General features: G+C 40.8%; 1 protein-coding gene across 1 annotated transcript in view; it reads right to left on the bottom strand.

Moving 5' to 3' along the window:
• Window positions 1–20,006, bottom strand: part of DCC (DCC netrin 1 receptor) — a 1,293,116-nt gene that overhangs the window by 40,940 nt on the left and 1,232,170 nt on the right. The window contains exon 27 of the mRNA XM_070779092.1: window positions 17,083–17,295. Within this exon, the coding sequence (XP_070635193.1) occupies window positions 17,083–17,295 (213 nt within the window). The remainder of the gene's footprint in view (window positions 1–17,082; window positions 17,296–20,006) is intronic.

The raw sequence follows: 20,006 nt of genomic DNA, 5'->3' as shown, positions 1-20,006 counted from the left end.
TGGGACCCACTACATATTAAATTTTACTGTTCGAGGGCTTTCCTGGTGGTTCAGTGGTAAAAAACCCGCCTGCCAATGCAGGAGGCACGGGCTAGATCCCTAGTCTGGGATGATCCCACGTGCTACAACGCAACTAAGCCCACACGCCACCACTTCTGAAGCCCGCCCACCCAAGAGCCTGTGATCCGCAACGAGAAGCCTGCACGTCGCAACGAAGAGTAGCCCCCACTCACCCCAAGTAGAGACAAGCCAGCAGCAACGAAGATCCAGAACAGCCAAAGTAAATAAATACATTAAAGAAGCTTTACTGTTATAGTAAAGGATATTGAAAATGAGTCTCTATCCCACTATATGTTGGTGTGTGAAGCTCAGTCACGTAAGTGTGAACTATTTAATTAGAATTGTACTACGTAAGAAATAGAGAAACTTTATGAGCTTTCTGAGATTTAACCCAGGAAAGAATTAGAGACAGTGCTGATTGTGTGGCATCTGGGAGACGATGAAGCTGGAGGAAGAGAGGGCGGCACCCAAGAGGTGGGATGGCCTCCACGTGGCAGAGGGGACCCCGAGTCAGCCTTCAGGACCTGGCTCCCGCCCTGTCTGTGAAACTTGGGAACTGAAGGGGAGAGGTGAAGGCAGGCCTCTCAGCCCCAAATTTGCAAACATTCAAAACATCAAGAGACCTAGGAAAATACATTTTAATACACTTTTCTCCAAGGTATTTTCCAATGTTACCTCATAGTTTCTGTCTCTGGTATGGTATTTCTCTGATGCAAATACTCATGCCCTAGCTAAGTGCTTGGGTAGCAACTTGTTTCCAGTTAAATTCAGAAGCTCTGATCCAAAACACAAACAAACAAAAAACCAAAAAGAGAGACATAGCAGGATGCAGGGAGAGAGAGAGAGAATAAAGAGAGAGACACAGCAGGATGCAGGGAGAGAGAGAGAATGATTTTAATTGCTCCAACACTGACTGGAGAAACAGGTCATTTTTCTTTAAAAATCTTTCTCCCTCCTGCCACCCCTTTTTACCACAACCAAGCATCCTCAGGCACATATTTACTCCTTAGAATTATTTTATATCCAATAAATGATTTAGGATGAGATCTTTTAGGATATTATATGACTTCTTCACTCTTCAAATATTTTCATTTACTTCCTATTAAAAATTATCTCTGATTTACACTACTGCTGTTCATAGATTCACCTACCCTCATGACCACAAGAAGCAATTTTTAAAATATGTTTTACAGATTCTATATGCTGTTCATCCCAGTATGACACTGGCTGAATCAGAAATTTACATGGGATGGTGAGTCACTGTCTGGTGAAATGTGTGTGCCTCTTTTGGCAGTGCTTTCTACTGCACACCAGAAGGCGAGGTGCTGAAGATGGGTTATGATGACCCTCAGAACACAGGGTGTCGAAGACAGCTTATGATGACCCCCAGAAGGCGAGGAGCTGATGACGGGTTATGATGATCCTCAGAACACAGGGTATCGATGACGGGTTATGATGACCCCCAGAAGGCGAGGTGCTGATGATGGGTTATGATGACCCCCAGAAGGTGAGGTGCTGATGATGGGTTACGATGACCCTCAGAACACGGGGTGTCGATGACGGGTTATGATGACCCTCAGAACACAGGGTGTTGATGACAGCTTATGATGACCCCCAGAAGGCGAGGTGCCGATGATGGGTTATGATGACCCTCAGAACACGAGGTACCGATTACGGGTTATGATGACCCTCAGAACACAGGGTGTTGATGACAGCTTATGATGACCCTCAGAACACAGGGTGTCGATGATGGGTTATGATGACCCTCAGAAGCTGAGGTGCCAATGATGGGTTATGATGACCCTCAGAACACGAGGTACTGATGACGGGTTATGATGACCCCCAGAACACAGGGTGTCGATGACAGCTTATGATGACCCTCAGAACATGGGGTGTCGATGATGGGTTATGATGACCCTCAGAACATGAGGTACCAATGATGGGTTATGATGACCCCCAGAACACGGGATGCCAATGACAGGTTATGATGACCCCCGGAAGGTGAGGTGCCAGTGATGGGTTATGATGACCCCTGTCAAATGACAACACATCTCTGTTTCCCACAGGAGCGTTTTGGAGAAAGTTTTTCCTAGAGAGTTATGGATCTCCTCTATCAGTTTTCATTTAGGCAACAAAAACGACTTTCAGAAGCAGGACCTCTTTTAAGATGTTTGTAAATACTAATCCGACTCAAGCAATGAAAAACGTACACAAAGACCCTGATGTTTCTACAAGAAAATGAACTTAATTTTTTAGAATTTCATTGAGCAGGGCAAAAGTGTTCTGCTCTTGGCCTTAGATCATAGAAGGTTACCTCAGCAAAAGACATCCTGGAATTGGTCTTGTTTAAAAACAAACAAACAAACAAAAAACCAAGACAAAACAAAAAAGGACTTTGGAATTTATTTTCCACAAAGACTAAAAGCAAGTGAATGACAAAATGGCAGCTTCAGATCAGATCAGTCGCTCAGTCGTGTCTGACTCTATGCGACCCCATGAATCGCAGCACGCCAGGCCTCCCCGTCCATCACCAACTCCCGGAGTTCACTCAGACTCATGTCCATCGAGGCAGTGATGCCAACCAGCCATCTCATCCTCTGTCATCCCCTTCTCCTCCTGCCCCCAATCCCTCCCAGCATCAGAGTCTTTTCCAATGAGTCAACTCTTTGCATGAGGTGGCCAAAGTACTGGAGTTTCAGCTTTAGCATCATACCTTCCAAAGAACACCCAGGGCTGATCTCCTTTAGAATGGACTGGTTGGATCTCCTTGCAGTCCAAGGGACTCTCAAGAGTCTTCTCCAACACCACAGTGGACATCACCAGATGGTCAACACCAAAATCATTGATTGATTATATTCTTTGCAGCCAAAGATGGAGAAGCTCTATACAGTCAGCAAAAATAAGACTGGGAGCTGACTGTGGCTCAGACCATGAACTCCTTATTGCCAAATTCAGACTGAAATTGAAGAAAGTAGGGAAAACCACTAGACCATTAAGGTATGACCTAAATCAAATCCCTTATGATTATACAGTGGAAGTGAGAAATAGATTTAAGGGCCTAGATCTGATAGATAGAGTGCCTGATGAACTATGGAATGAGGTTCATGACATTGTACAGGAGACAGGGATCAAGACCATTCCCATAGAAAAGAAATGCAAAAAAGCAAAATGGCTGTCTGGGAGGCCTTACAAATAGCTGTGAAGAGAAGAGAAGCGAAAAGCAAGGGAGAAAAGGAAAGATATAAACATTTGAATGCAGAGGTCCAAAGAACAGCAAGAAGAGATAAGAAAGCCTTCTTCAGCGATTAATGCAAAGAAATAGAGGAAAACAACAGAATGGGAAAGACTAGAGATCTCTTCAAGAAAATCAGAGATACCAAAGGAACATTTCATGCAAAGATGGGCTCGATAAAGGACAGAAATGGTATGAACCTAACAGAAGTGGAAGATATTAAGAAGAGATGGCAAGAATACACAGAAGAACTGTACAAAAAAGATCTTCACGACCCAGATAATCACGATGGTGTGATCACTGACCTAGAGCCAGACATCCTGGAATGTGAAGTCAAGTGGGCCTTAGAAACATCACTACGAACAAAGCTAGTGGAGGTGATAGAATTCCAGTTGAGCTATTCCAAATCCTGAAAGATGATGCTGTGAAATGGCAGCTTAAGTGGCCCTTAACTTATTTACAAATAATGAACCATTTGAAACTTTAATGAAAGCTGTGAACCTACTCAACAGAAAAATACACAGAGAGAAATGTGAATTTAATTTCAAATGAATCATTAAACCCACAATTTCTCCCCTGAGCTCCAGTTGAAGAACATGTGATCAGTTTTAGAGTTTCACTACTCGAAATGTGATCTACAGAAGGGCAAAAGCAGCATTGCCTGGATACCTTCCTGGAATCTCAGGCCCTCTTCCGGATCTACTGAATCAGAACCTGTATTTTAGGAGGCTCTGAAGGTGATTCCTGGGCACCTAAGATTTGAGAAGCTCTGCTTACATAGTCACGTTCAGGAAGAATTTAGAATTAAAAATGTCTATCTCAAATCACGTTTGAAAATGACTCAGACTATAATATTCTTAGTAGAACATATATCTTATTTGTAAATGGATAAACCACAAGGTCTTACTGTATAACACAGGGTACTATATTCAATATCCTGAGATAAAACATGATGGATCAGAATATAGTAAAGAAAATATATATAAATATATGTATGTATATACATGTATATGTCACTTTACTGAAATATTTATTAATTTACTGTACAGAAATCAACAATACTGTAAATCAACTATTACTTCAATTGGAAAAAAAAACTTTTGAAAAGAACACATATTAGATGTAAGTGAAAAGACAAAGGTTTAATATTTTATATGTGTTGATGAAAAATGTCCTTTTCCTACTTTATGGTCCTCATTTCTTACTCTTTGCCCTACAATTGTCTTTGCAGAATGTTAGGGCCTGGAATAGCTAAGCTGGAAGGGAGAGCTGGGACTTAGGAAGTTCCAGAGGCTTTAGTCACATTAAATTGGTTCATGATGAGAAGCAATTCAGGAGATGCAGGGTTTATAAGTGAGAGGAAGTCAGGCATGTTACCATCAAATCTGAACACCTACTGGACATAAATCCTTAGTGGGCTTGAGGAACAGACATTCATAACAATAGGCGGAGAGACAGATTAAGAAATTGCAGGGGGAATGCTGTTTAATGCGGTTTGGTCATTTACAGGGGCTGTTGGGAAACAGCTTCCTGGCTGTTGGATGGACTTATGATTTAAGAGCAAGGCCTGCTTAACTGAAAGAGGCTATGCTGCTCTCTAGACATACGAAATGATATTCAGACCGGTCTGGGCAGCTGTTGTGAAATTCTCAAGGCCATTCTGTGTTCCAAGCCAGGAAGGGCCCATTTCATTGACTGCTCCTTCTGTGGTGCAATTCAACCCGCAGAATTTGGATCTTGTGTAGCCACTGAATCAGTAAAATGTACTTGTAACCCTTCCACATGACCCTATTGCTTCTTACCATAAGGCACTGGAAAATTCACTGGGCCCAATTTATAAGGTAATGTGGTCTCCAGATTATATGGAATCAGAAGCTCCTGGATTCAGTGCTAACATTTCTAACTAGCATCGTTCATGTTTACAGGCTCTGACTCCCTTGGGAAAATGAAATTCTTTCCAGGCTAGATTTTATTCTCTGCATTTATCGTTGTGGAAAATGGAAGCACAGAGGTTAAATAACTTATATAAGGACAACCTAGCCAGTGAGCAGGGGAGCTGGGTCCTGCTGCTGCTACTGCTAAGTCACTTCAGTCGTGTCCAACTCTGTGTGACCCCACAGACGGCAGCCCACCAGGCTCCCCAGTCCCTGGGATTCTCCAGGCAAGAACACTGGAGTGGGTTGCCATTTCCTTCTCCAGTGCATGAAAGTGAAAAGTGAAAGTGAAGTCGCTCAGTCGTGTCTGACTCTTAGCGACCCCATGGACTGCAGCCTACCAGGCTCCTCCATCCATGGGATTTGCCAGGCAAGAGTACTGGAGTGGGGTGCCACTGCCTTCTCCAGCTGGGTCCTAGTGGAGTTTTATCATTTTCTTCCTGAAGTTCTCTTTCAGTCATAGTCTGCTCTTGCCAAAGACTGGCTGAATTCTCATCACATGAAGCCTTTCTGCCCTTAGTCCTGCACCACGGCAGGCATCAGCTCACACTTGTGGGTCCAAAGCACTCTGTTTCTATTAACTAACTGTGGTACCATTCCAGAGAGGAGCCAAGAAGAGAACAGATAACTATAATTTAAATGCAACACCTCTGAACCTAAAGGTTAAACCAGCAATCTCAGACTTTAAAGATATAGAAAGTGAACACATTATTGTAGCTTGAAATATGCTGTTTTCTATTAAAAAAAAAAACATGACTCAGATGACCACAGAAGTAGAAAGATATAAACTGGGTAAGAGGATGGGATACAAACAGCTGACTCATTGGAAAAAACCCTGATGCTGGGAAAGATTGAAGGCAGAAGGAGAAGAGGGCGACAGAGGGTGAGATGTTTGGATGGCATCACTTATTCAATGGACATGACCTTGGGCAAACTCCAGGAGACAGTGGAGGACAGGGAAGCCTGGTGTGCCGCAGTCCATGGGGTCGCAAAGAGTCGGACATGACTTAGTGATGGAGCAACAACAGCGAGAGGATAGGAAATGTAAAAGAAGAATATTTAAGGGCAATTTGGAGTAGATACAAAAAGAGCAGTTGTTTTAAGTACCATCAAGTGAATTGGGCTTACTGATCACTGTTTTGCAACAACTTAAAAAAAAAAGTTTTTTGGAATCCCTTTACCACAAAAGATAAAGGCATTCTCCTCTGAGAGCTTCGATACCCCAGTAAATAAGAGATTCTGGCAATAAGAACATCAATCCTCTTGCAAACCTAAGATGAAAGTCTACGCTATGAAGCATACAAGATGCTTTAACATGGCACTTGAATTTCCCATCAAGTCCCTGCCAGTAAACATTATAAACATTCAGAAGAAGTAGGACCTTTAAATGGTTTTTACACATTCTTTCAGATATCACAGGTCATATCTTTAGAAATAGTTTGCTCATGGTTAAATTTTCACTTATTCACAGAGATGTTGTTTTTGGCGTGTTTGATTTTTCACAACACACTTTTAATAATCTGTTAACAATTTTTCCCTGCTCCCACAGAAAGCAACTGGAATCTGACACAAATTGATGAACTATATGGAACTCTGTCAAATGCTTAGAAGATTTAAGATGCACGGTGTGTAGCTCAGAATCTTTATTCAAGGCAAATCTTTCTCTTATGCTCTTTAACAATGCAAAGAAGAAACACAGAAAGAATGCCTACCTTTACGACTGTAGTAATTGAGATTGCTCGGTTTCATGTTTCATTTTTCTTTGAAGAGGAATGCTGATATAATTTCACAGATGAGAATGAGCAGAATTCAGGAGAGCATAATTCCATAATATTACAGCAAAATGGAGAGAAGACATTATTTGCACTGAGCTTCACTCCCCTTTCTGTAGTAATTTAAAGGGGACACAGTTTTTCTTCATGTACTATGTGTATTTATTTTCACAAAGTTAAGTTACTGAATAGAACTTCCAGAGGTGGTGGCTTAGTATTACTTTTTCCCACTTTATGTAATTTAATTCAACTTTACCAGAAAGTGTTATTCATAGTTCAGACCATTTAGCATTTTATGATCAAATGGTCATGAATTTGGGAATTGTTTCATCTTATATGCATTTATCGGAGAAGGCAATGGCACCCCACTCCAGTACTCTTGCCTGGAGAATCCCATGGACTGAGGAGCCTGGTAGGCTGCAGTCCATGGGGTCGCTAAGAGTCAGACACGACTGAGTGACTTCACTTTCACTTTTCACTTTCATGCATTGGAGAAGGAAATGGCAACCCACTCCGGTGTTCTTGCCTGGAGAATCTCACGGACGGCGAAGCCTGGTGGGCTGCCGTCTATGGGGTCACACAGAGTTCGACACAACTGAAGTGACTTAGCAGCAGTAGTAGCAGCATATGCATTTATTATAAATATCTAACCCTTTTCAGTTCAGTTCAGTTGCTCAGTCGTGTCCGACTCTTTGCGACCCCATGAATTGCAGCACGCCAGGCCTCCCTGTCCATCACCAACTCCCGGAGTTCACTCAGACTCATGTCCATCGAGGCAGTGATGCCATCCAGCCATCTCATCCTCTGTCGTCCCCTTCTCCTCCTGCCCCCAATCCCTCCCAGCATCAGAGTCTTTTCCAATGAGTCAACTCTTTGCATGAGGTGGCCAAAGTACTGGAGTTTCAGCTTTAGCATCATTCCTTCCAAAGAAATCCCAGGGCTGATCACCTTTAGGATGGACTAGTTGGATCTCCTGGCAGTCCAAGGGACTCTCAAGAGTCTTCTCCAACACCACAGTTCAAAAGCATCAATTCTTCGGCGCTCAGCCTTCTTCATAGTCCAACTCTCACATACATACATGACCACTGGAAAAACCATAGCCTTGACTAGATGAACCTTTGTTGGCAAAGTAATGTCTCTGCTTTTGAATATGCTATCTAGGTTGGTCATAACTTTCCTTCCAAGTCTTTTAATTTCATGGCTTCAGTCACCATCTGCAGTGATTTTGGAGCCCCAAAAAATAAAGTCTGACACTGTTTCCACTGTTTCCCCATCTATTGCCCATGAAGTGATAGGACCCGATGCCATGATCTTCGTTTTCTGAATGTTGAGCTTTAAGCCAACTTTTTCACTTTTCTCTTTCACTTTCATCAAGAGGCTTTTGAGTTCCTCTTCACTTTCTGCCATAAGGGTGGTGTCATCTGCATATCTGAGGTGATTGATATTTCTCCCGGCAATCTTGATTCCAGCTTGTGCTTCTTCCAGTCCAGCGTTTCTCATGATGTACTCTGCATATAAGTTAAATAAGCAGGGTGACAATATACAGCCTTGACGTACTCCTTTTCCTATTTGGAACCAGTCTGTTGTTCCATGTCCAGTTCTAACTGTTGCTTCTTGACCGGCATACAAATTTATCAGGAGGCACTTTTGCCAACTCCCAAATTGCCTTGCTTCACCTATAATAATCATTAGAGTTGAAATTGAAGACCTGAATTTAATTTCTGGCTCTTACTTTGTTATTCTATTCTGACAAACTCTACAAATATTTAGTGAGTGTCCATTATGTGTAAGGGTTTGTATAAAGGTCAAAGAACAAACACATATGAGCCTGAAACAGGACAAATTATTCAACCTCTTTGCATCAATAATGGTGATAATAGTTACTTTGCAGGTAGGCAGGAATTCACTTGAGAATATCCTTTACAAATTGTAAATGGTGACAAAATGTAAAGTATTAATCCTACTAGTTTCTCCTAAGCTAATTTTTAAAAGGCACTTTGACCCTCAAGAATATTTTGTAAATAACAAAATCTCTATAGCGGTAGTTAATCATGTGACTGATCAGGTTCTTAGGTAACAGGAAAGGAAAAACTGCTGCCTTGAAAACAACCTATTCTTCACCCTTTCTCTCATCATTTTCTATCACTCACAAGGCCACCACTCCCCAGTATAATCAAAGGACCGTCTTCTTAGATTATATGCTTCAAACTATATTGTCTACTATGTCATAGATTTGTTTTTATTTTCTCTACAGTTTGATCCCCCAGGTTGGGAAGATCCCTTGGAGAAGAAAATGGCAATCCACTCCAATATTGTTGCCTGGAAAAGTCCCTAGACAGAGGACCTGGCAGGTCACAGTCTGTGGGGTCACAAGAAGTTAGACGCGACTGAGCGCACAGACACATGACTATCTAGCTGGCAATGCAGTGATTTAACCCAGAGTCAGACTGCACACTGTTGATAATTAGCTTCAATTTAATTGTGATCTAACAATTCTTGCCTCTAAAAAGCAGAGACATTACTTTGCCAACAAAGGTCCATCTAGTCAAGGCTATGGTTTTTCCAGTAGTCATGTATGGATGTGAGAGTTGGACTATAAAGAAAGCTGAACGCCAAAGAATTGATGCCTTTGAACTGTGGTGTTGGAGAAGACTCTTGAGAGTCCCTTGGACTGCAAGGAGATCCAACCAGTCCATTCTAAAGGACATCAGTCCTGGGTGTTCATTGGAAGGACTGATGTTGAAGCTGAAACTCCAATACTTTGGCCACCTGATGTGAGGAGCTGACTCATTTGAAAAGACTCTGATGCTGGGAAAGATTGAGGGCAGGAGGAGAAGGGGACAACAGAGGATTAGATGGTTGGATAGCATCACTGACACAAAGTACATGAGTTTGGGTAAACTCCGGGAGTTGGTGATGGACAGGGAGGCCTGGCATGCTGTGGTTCATGGGGTCGCAAATAGTCGGTCATGACTAAGCGACTGAACTGAACAATTCTTGGTACAATATTTTCTCTTATTTTTTTTAATTGTGCCAAAGTTTGATCAAAAGGGCTCAATTTTGACTCAATGGTGCTCATTTGCCCCCTCTTCCCAATAGCTTTTTGAAATTCTAAAAAATACCAGCCGTTTCTTTTTTCACTCTCATTGACTTTCACATGTTCTGACCCACAATCTGAGTAATAGTCTCACATGCGTTAACTTTTATCTTTGCTTTACACTCCCTTCTGTGCATTTGAATTTTATGATTGGACTCCAAAGCCATGGTTCTCCATGGTGTGTGGTGCTGAAAGCACCAGATGCCAGCTCTCTGGCCCCTTGCCCTACTGTCAAGGGATCTGGCAGGCTGGACAGTTGAGTTTAACAGGAGCTATTTCAGAGTTCCTGGCTTAGTATCTCCCTTTCTCCATCTAGTCTACATAAAAGAAGAAAACATTTACTCAGATACTAAGCTAAATAATTCAACCTGCCTGCTATCAACCAATTCTTTCTGAGGGATATTTAATAACTAGAATCATCCTAGAAACCCAACTGTACAAAAAAAAGTCAATCTAAAATAGCTACTCGCATCACTACATGCTAGCTAAAATGCTTGCTTTTTATTCAGTGTTCTATCTCTCTGAATTCTGTAAACTTGACCAACAGCTCAACTCTTGACCTTGGGCGAGCCACTTAACCTTTTTGGGCTTCAGTTTTGTTATTTATAAGTGAGGTACCAGTCACATGGCTTACTTATAAAGTTTCCTAAAGTTGCTTCTAGAAATTCCTCTCTTTGAGGCAGTTAGCAGAGATTTTTCCTAAATCCTGGAACACCATGCTAAAGGAAAAAGTATTTTATTAAAACATCAAGTAGGTTTCAGTGTTACAAATATTGGTGACATATAAAGCAAATTTGACTTCATTGCATTTTGTGTGCATGTTAAGTCGCATCAGTCGTGTCTGACTCTTTGCGCCCTTTGGACTGTAGCCCGCCAGGCTCCTCTGTCCATGGGATTCTCCAGGCAATAATACTGGAACGGGTTGCCATGCCCTTCTCCAGGGGATCCTCCTGACCCATGGATCAAACACACGTCACTTATGTCTCCTGCACTGGTAGGCAGGTTCTTTACTACAAGTACCATCCTGACCCAGGGATTGAACCTGGGTCTTCTGCATTGCAGTCAGATTCTTTACTGTCTTAGCCACCAGGGAAGAGCCAACTACATTTTACCAAGGAGTAATTTAGAATGACTAGACCAAATCAAATCAAATCAAATTTCACCTATTAAAAAACTAATCTGTTAGACATGAGGATAGGACAATTTAGAAGGTACCTACAAAGAAAGCAACCGCCTGCCCAAGCACAAAAAACAAAAACATACAGAGAGCTGAGCTTACACATGAGATACAGCATAGTAGGGGGCGGTGTAATTTTCTCCTCTGAAACTGATTGATGGTATCGGCTCCAATAACATCAAATCAACACATCTCTCCTACTTAACTGTGCCAATGATTTATTTGCTCTGACTGGCCTGGAAAGTGACCCTCTTGTTCTACCTGCTGAAGAATGTCTGACCCCCCAAGACCTTTGCCCATGGCTGATTTCAGCAAAATCGAACACTCAGGTGGAATCCTGATGAACACCCACAACGGTGGTGCACATGTGGCTCAGGGAAGGAACTGAACTAATGTATTATAGTAATTTATCGGCAGTTCTGTGTGACAGCATATTTACAGAAATGAGGCCTGCCAAAAAGATCAGGTTATAGCAGGAACACATGATTTCCCAGCCAGCCATAAAATACAAATCAAATGCCTTTTCTGCCCGCTGTCAGCCACCTCCACCCACTCCTTGTCCCCAACCCTCAGACAAATTGAAGCACATGCCACAATTTGCAGAGGGAAAATCAAACTCAATTTCGCAGTACAATGAAGTGAGTTTTGGTCTTGTCATGTCCACTGACATATTGATCCCTAGAAGACTGAAAAGAGGATGTCCTGGTTTTCCCTTTATAAATAAAAACATGTAGAGATGCAGTGTGTAAATGGATGACAATGAAGCATGCATACAGCTTTACAAAGATGCAAGAACTCCAGGAGACCAGTGTTGTAAAACAGCACTACAATATAAAAGTCACTATTTAAGAGGTCACATTTTCTTTCCCTTTAGAATTACAGCCTTGCAAGACAAATGGTCCCCTAATCCAGGTTCATTTAAAGTGCAGCTGATCAGTTCACAGCTAAAAGGAATTTTCACTAGTGAAGGAAAAAAAAATAGCCTATCTTGGCCCTTTGTAGAATTTATGTCAGATCTATAAGGCCATAAGCCCAATGCTCCATCAAGCATTTTCTATTTAATCTGAAAGGAGACTAAGCCAAATCACTTATATGGCCACATCTGTGATTTGCAAAATGTAGTATTTGCAGCCTCCCTGATATGTGTAAAGACCACACAGTTATTCACATCTATAGGTGAAGCATTAAGAAATGGAACCACTTTATCATGAGGTGATGATCAAATTGTAAGAAATACCATAAAACGCCCTATGCTATGCTATGCTAAGTCACTTCAGTCGTGTCCGACTCTGTGCGACCCCATAGATGGCAGCCCACCAGGCTCCCTGAGTCTAGTAAAGCTAAATTTCTAATCGTGGAAGGAAAACATAAATGATGGAATAAATCTGTGTTTTCAGGTAGGTAGAGGTAGAATGTCAGTCATTATGATAATAGGATGACTTTCTAATTACCATTTATTATAGAAATCCTGCAAATCTCTGTGCAACTGCAGGGATACCATTGCTGCACATTATGCGGAGAAGGGGACGGCAGAGGGTGAGATGGTTGGATGACATCACTGACTCAACGGACATGAGTTTGAGGAAACTCTGGGAGTTGGTGAAGGACAGGGAAGCTTGGTGTGCTGCAGTCCATGAGGTTGCAGAGTCAGACACGACTGAGTGACTAAACAACAAATAAATCATATAAAACTACTGCAAACATAGCTTTGCGTGCCTTTTTGGGAGGCAAGCTGAGGCACAGGTCGATAATACTGCCCAAGAAAAACCATACACAGGAACCTGAGAAGAAAAAAGAACTTCTTCCCCGATCCTAATTTAAATGATTTCAAACCAGAAGGGGCTTCTCATTGGGTATGATATTTCAAAATTACGGCGATGCCTCACATTACCATATCTAAAGTAACTACTTGTAGTAAGTAAAGATAAATTCATTAGTAATTATGCGGTCTTTTATTATGAAACTCAGAGTAAAATTAATTGAGGTATTGTTTTTAACCCAAAAAGAGAAAGACTTGACATCATCCATCAGTTTGACTCAAGCAATGATTTTCTGAGAATTAAAATTTGTCGAAAGCTCTAAGTATTTCATCTTTTAGAATAAGAAGCATGTAGTTAATGTCACAGCTAATACATTTGTCAGTCTGCTAATTTTCTGTTTCTATTAGAATAAGTAAACATCAGCCCTTTCTTAACAGCATACTACTTACCATGTGTCAGGAGCAATGCAGGGAGAACTTATTTGAAAATCATGCAGTAACAGGAGTCACAGGGAGACAATGGAGAAAGACAAAAAGGGAAAGGCATTTAATAATGCCCCAGTGACAGTGGGGGTGGGCCTCAGGTGAGTGGGGGCGGATGGCATTTAAAGGGGAACTATGGTTTTATACAAAATCAATCCCCCAGCAAGTCAAAGACACTGGAAAATTTTAAAGAAAAGGTAGTTTATAAGAAATCATTCCACTAAAATAAGAACAATATTAAAATAAATGTAGACTTATAAATATGGAGGGGAAATAAAGGAAAATGAGATCTTGCCCACACGACATTAGAACAGAAAGGCTCTTCAAATACACTCAGTATTTGAGAGAATAGGTGTAGAGACAAAAGAAAAACCTCTCTGACCCATCTTTTAAAGATATAATACACTCATTCATGCTGCATTGAGTATATTTTGTTTTAGACAGCTTTGGTTTCATGTAACTAGAATAATAATAATAAAAAAAAAAACTAGTAAATGACCATGATAAGCGCTTTGTTCTGCCTCTTATTGGGTGTTCTTTCTAAAATTGGGATCACTGGGTCACTTGGGGGTCATTTTTTGTTACTATAGATCACTTGGAACATCAGTTTATTTCCAGATTTTGTGTTCCAAACCCACTATTACTGCCACTGCAGAATTTTCATTTAAAATGGACTTCTGAATATCATTTCCATCTTTTTTCCTCTGCATAACACAGTTCCTAAAATAAAAACACTTTTACTTCAAAATAGAATATCAACAATATAAAGTACTACAGCATTTTAGTTTCTTGGTGTTATAAAATTGGTATTCTCAGGATAAAATAGTTAAATATCTCTAGAAGAAACGGACGAATTCTCAGAACGGTACAATCTCTCAAGACTGAACCAGGGAGAAACAGAAAATATGAACAGACCCATTCCAAGCACTGAAATTGAATCAGCATTTTAAAAATTCTCAACAAGTAAAAGTTCAGGACCAGATGGCTTCACAAGTGAATTCTACCAAACATTTAGAGAAGAGTTAACACCTATTGTTCAGAAGCTATCCAAAAAAATTCCAGAAAAATGAATACGTCTGAACTCACTCTATGAGGCCAGCATCATTGTGAAATGAAAACCAAAGATGTCACACAAAAAAGGAAAATTATAGGCCAATATCACTGATAAAGACAGATGTGAAAATTCTCAGCAAAATACTACAAAACAGAATCCAATAATACATTAAAAGGATCATATACCTTGATCAAGTGGGATTTATCCTAGGGATGCAAGGATTTTTCAATATCCACTATTTAATCAATATGATACACCAGAGTACCAAATTGAAGAATAAAAACCATGAAATCATTTAAATAGGTGTAGAAAAAGCTTCTGATAAAATTCTCATCTTCTCTCACTCATCAAAATGCGAGGGAACAAACCTTGTGAGAAAATGGTATTTCCCAACTCAGAATTATTTCAGATGTTTCCCATTTTTTTCTTTTTATCAGCTTTAGACTGATTTAATTTAATAGGCTTTAAAAATTATCTTTGCTTTTGTCATTAAATGAGTTAGACATAAACCAAGAGTTACAAATGAGTTCCTAAAAGTTCAGAACCCCTGCTTTCTACAATCAAAAAGAGTGGGAAAAGAAGCCTTGCTCCCTAGCTGTGTAGATTTAAATATACTATTTAAATGCTCTTTATTACAATTTCCTTATCCTTGAAATAGGTTTAAAAAAGGCACAACCTCACAAGGTTTTGAGGATCACATAGCACACTACAAGCCTTCAGAAGCATATAGGTCGCATAGCACGTGTTCAATAAAGGTTAGTTATTAGTAGTAGTCGCAATTAACCTGCCATCTATCCTGAATACCAGTGTCCTCCAAGATCATTTCCCTTAGTTGGCATTTCAGTGGAAAGTGCGTATAGCCAGAAATCACCAGGCAGCATGTTCTTGACACAGGAATTTCCTGAAATAAATTTTCTTGCTTCAAATTGTTCCTGTCTCAAATAGCAAAGACCTCACAGCTTTGGGGCAATATCAAGTAGCGGATTCACCAAATCATGTGTATGTGGGATATATGTGTGGCTAGCAGAAGAAGAGATTGGACAATACTGACTTGCTTCAAATCCTAGTGTGGCCTTCTTTGGGGCTAGAAGAGCCATCTCCAGTGAAATGAAACCATGACCTACAGTGAACTTGTGTGTCAGAGAAGACCCCATTCTGCCCAGGCGCGACAGGCAGCTCGCATCTCAAGGGAGGGAGGTCCGCAGCCCTCCTGGGTTCTACTCCACCTCCCAGAGTTGGGTAGCTGAGCAGCCATACTAGACTCCACACGAATGGTGAGAAACCAAATACTGACAAATCCATCGGCGTGATGCCAGGAACAAGATAGAGTCTTAATGTTAGTATAAATTTAAGATTCATAATTGCAGCCTCATTTTTCCTAGTGTCAGCAGGTTTGTGCACTAATGTAGTGGCTAAAACTGCTCTGGGTATGTAGCTGAATACAGAACTAACTCAAAGGTATCTGTACAATGGCTGATTGGTCCATGCAGCTACCTGTGTCTATTAAGGGGGCATCTTGCTTTACACGGAATTATTGAACTTAATTGTCTTGTGCCTAATATGCTGGGGTTGTCAAGAATGATGCCGATATCCCAAATAACTTTAAGCCCTATGTAGTTCTTTATGTACTTACTTATCTAGCTACTGACCTTTCTTTCATCTTATCTATTTATTCCTCCTTCCCTGTTCCCCTCCTCCTCTTTCTCATCTTTTTTCTTTTCCTTCTCCACCTTCCTTCCTCCTCCTCCTTTCCCCGTCTCTGCACCCCCTGATTCTCCCTAATCCATAACAGAAACTAAAAGGAGCTCTGGTTCAATGGAGCCAATGGATGCTAGCCAAGGTAACAGCATGAGCACTGCCTTGGGAATTAGGGACTCAGGTTCTTCTCTCTGCATCTGCATTTCTTAGAAAGGAAACACAGATATTGATTCCTATCTCAGTTTGGGTTTCTATTTTTTTATTGTTATTTCTTATATACTCTTATAATACTTATTTAATATTATTTCTATATTTCTTTATTTCTAAAATTAGGAGATTAGACTCTACGCTGGTTTGATGTTCCTTTCTGGCCTTGGAACTCTAAGAACCCCTGGGAGATGACAATTGAAAGGAGCAAAACAGAATTATGAGATTTACATACATTTCTCTAAAAAGTGATTTTCACAGACTTCTGTACCTTGAACTCTAATTTTGCAGTCTAGCTTTAAATCTGACAACCCATGTGGCAGAAAGTCCAGTATTCTCTATTGGGCATATCTATAGCACTATTATAAGTACTGAACTGATATTCAGCATCAATGAATCACTTTCCAAAGGAATGAAAGGCACCAAATCAGCCAGCTGCTTATGAGGCACATACTTAAAAGCTGCACCACAAAAATCAGCCAAAGACACGAGGGCACTGGGCACGTGATCAGCACCCGAAAGATACATCCGAGCCTTCTCAGGAAGCCTCAGCACTTACACAGAGCCACCAAGAACAAAGCTTCTAAATGCAGACAAATGGGCACTTACCTGACTGAGACAGAAGTGGTGTATAAGGGACTTTCGGTTCTATTGCACTCATGGGCGGAGGTAGCAAAGGGTTGGCGAAGCTGCGGAGGGGGTGAGTTGGACGAACACAGGCCGTGGGGATGGTTCTGCTGGGTGCCTCCTCACTGCTGGGATGCTCAGGCTGCGCTGGGGGCAACATGGGTGGCTGTTGGGTGGCTGGTCCTTCGCTCACCGCTGCAATAAACACAGTAGAAGCCATTCATTATTCCACAACAAAGTGGGCTTTCTCTAAGTCACTGGAACAGTTCAGAGAGTTGTGCCAGGATGTGGCCAATCTATTCTTCACATTTAAGAACATCTGCATCCCACTATCCTCTTGTGTTTATGGGACGTGTTAAGCACTGCCCCTTTAAACAGAAGAAACAGACCCAGTAGGAGAGGCCTGTATCTTCTAGGATGAATAGTAAAAGATACACAGTGCTGACTGTATTGCCTGAATTGTCTGGGCCCTGCAATCATAAGTGATGGAGCGAGAAAAGAGAGTTATTTCTCCTTTCATAAGTAGCAATGTCAGTGAAATTCAATGTACCAAACCAGGCTACAGCTGCATTATTATCTACTAGCCAATATGCCAATTTTTCTGTGATTTAAACATGCCATGTCAGCTATCAAACACAGCAGAGTTACTGGGTGCTCAAGGCATTGCTAATAAAATGATGCAAATAATAACCATTGTTGTTATCTTCTGAAACAAAATAGATGCCCATCAATCTAAGAAGTTACATGCGAGATGACTTTGCTGAAACAAGTTGCCTGAATGCAGAATTGCAGTTTTTCCCCTTTGGTAGCAAACCTTGTAATTTTCATTCAGATTACTATGGTTGAAGAGGCTTCACATAGTTGTTTGTGACAGCCTTTGGCTATTTGGACAATTTTGTGTGTAGAAACACACCTTTTTCTCCAAAGAACACAGTTGAGTTGTACTAAAATATTGGCCAGGCAGTTTTTCATGCTAAGAACACTGTGATTTGACTTTGTGCATTCATCTTCAGTCAACAGATCCAAGTTAAATTGAAAATGAACAGAGCTTCATAGTAGGTATAAGTGTGGATCAAAGAAGAATATTTCTGATTATTTCTTAAGAAAGTACTATTGGGTAAAGGTGGGAAAAATGCAGCAATAGAAGATAATCTCTTACCTTTGAAAGAGAATTTCTAAGCAGGTAATATCTCAAGATAATTAGTTTGTGAGATAATTCTGAGACACCTCTCTGGGAGGCTCAGTGAGGTCAGCAAAGGGCAGAGGAGACAGAAAATTTGATAATGCTGAAGGGGGTGGAGATTAAAGATATAAAAGATATGCAACAGTGAAATGTGCCTGTAGAAGGCATTTGATATTAAAGCTCATTTTTCTATATTCAAAAAGGATTAGAGGTCCTCTGGGTCACTGAGCAGGCTTCAGGCTTACCCCATTCAAAGATGGAGGAGGAAAGACACAGGGTTGGCCAAGGACAGATGTAGCCACGTAGCACTCGGAACCAGAAAATGGGCAAAGACTTGATAAAATATTTCTTCAAATAAGGAAAATGTAATCAAGCAAACTAGATAGAACTCTGATGGCAAGCAGAGTCTGAAGAGTGGTACCTTATCTCTATGCTAGGATGTCTTATCAAATATGGACATGTGTGTATGTGCATATATAATCTATCAAATATGGACATGTATGTATGTGCATATATAATCTCAAGGTTTAAGTGTGGGGCTGTAAGGAAAACATTAAGGTGAGTCTTCGGTGATGCTGGTTCTCAAAGACAAAAGGGAAAGGGACCTTCAGGTAGATGCTAAAAGGAGCTAAACTGCTTTCAAGAATGTAAAGGGAAGGAGGAATATGCGTGTGACTTGTGTTCCATCAGGATGGTATAATTAGGTGAGTGAGAATATAGTTTTAGAAACAAAGAAAATTATGCAGGTTTTACTCTGGACTCATATTTAATCTAAAGGAATAAATGGTCAATTGCCCAAATAAAAATACAGTATCTCTTAGATTTAGATTGAGAGAAGCAGCTGCAGGAACCAACGACGAGGTCTTTCTTTTATTACCAAAGGGCTAGTTTTTATTAAAGGGTCCTTGTCATCATATTAGGGGTTTCCCCAATGGCTCAGTGGGTAAATAATCCACCTGCAATGCAGAAGGCACAGGAGATGAGGGTTCAGTCTTTGGTTCAGGATGATCCCCTGGAGGAGGAATTGGCAACCCACTCCAGTATTCTGACCTGGAGAACTGCATGGACAGAGGAGCCTGGTGTTCTACAGTCCATGGGGTCACAGAGTCAGACACAACTAGCATGCATGCACATCAGATTAAAAATGCCTCTCCGTGAGAAGAAATTTCACGATTTTTCTCAGAAATCTGCTGTAATTCTGTTGAAGATGGATTGCAGTAAATCTATATCATATTTCTAAAAACTGCTTTAGTCTTTACAGAGATAGTAATATTTTTTGATATCTTTTTTCTTCATTCCTTCCTTCATATTTTTTCTTTTCTATTTCTTCTACATTTTTGAAATGAAATAGAGCTATATTAAAATATTATTATGATCATAGGTTTGATAAAACTTTGCATTTTTTTAGTCTTCTAAAATTTAGTTACTTAAAAACTTCAGGCTTCTCATGAATTCTGTTGACTTCATTGAATTTTGCAGGTGGGCACTACCATTCCTCTTCTCTTTAACATATTTGAAAATAAAAATGCTGAGTTCCCAAGGTTTCAGTTGGCTACCGTGATTCCCACTGGGAGCGTCACAGTCTTGTTCTTGGCACCAAGGGAAGTAACAATGGTTTGGTACCACTGGACCAGCTCTTTAGCAAAATCAATGTTTCATGCCATGGAGTGAAGAGGAGAGCGCCTAACCTCATGTGCTAGGTGGGAATGAGAGGGTCCAGCCT

Source organism: Bos indicus, chromosome 24 (assembly GCF_029378745.1).
Source record: "Bos indicus isolate NIAB-ARS_2022 breed Sahiwal x Tharparkar chromosome 24, NIAB-ARS_B.indTharparkar_mat_pri_1.0, whole genome shotgun sequence".
Taxonomy (NCBI): Eukaryota; Metazoa; Chordata; class Mammalia; order Artiodactyla; family Bovidae; genus Bos; species Bos indicus.
Note: the sequence above shows the minus strand (reverse complement) of the source record. Positions and strands in the feature narration are given on the sequence as shown.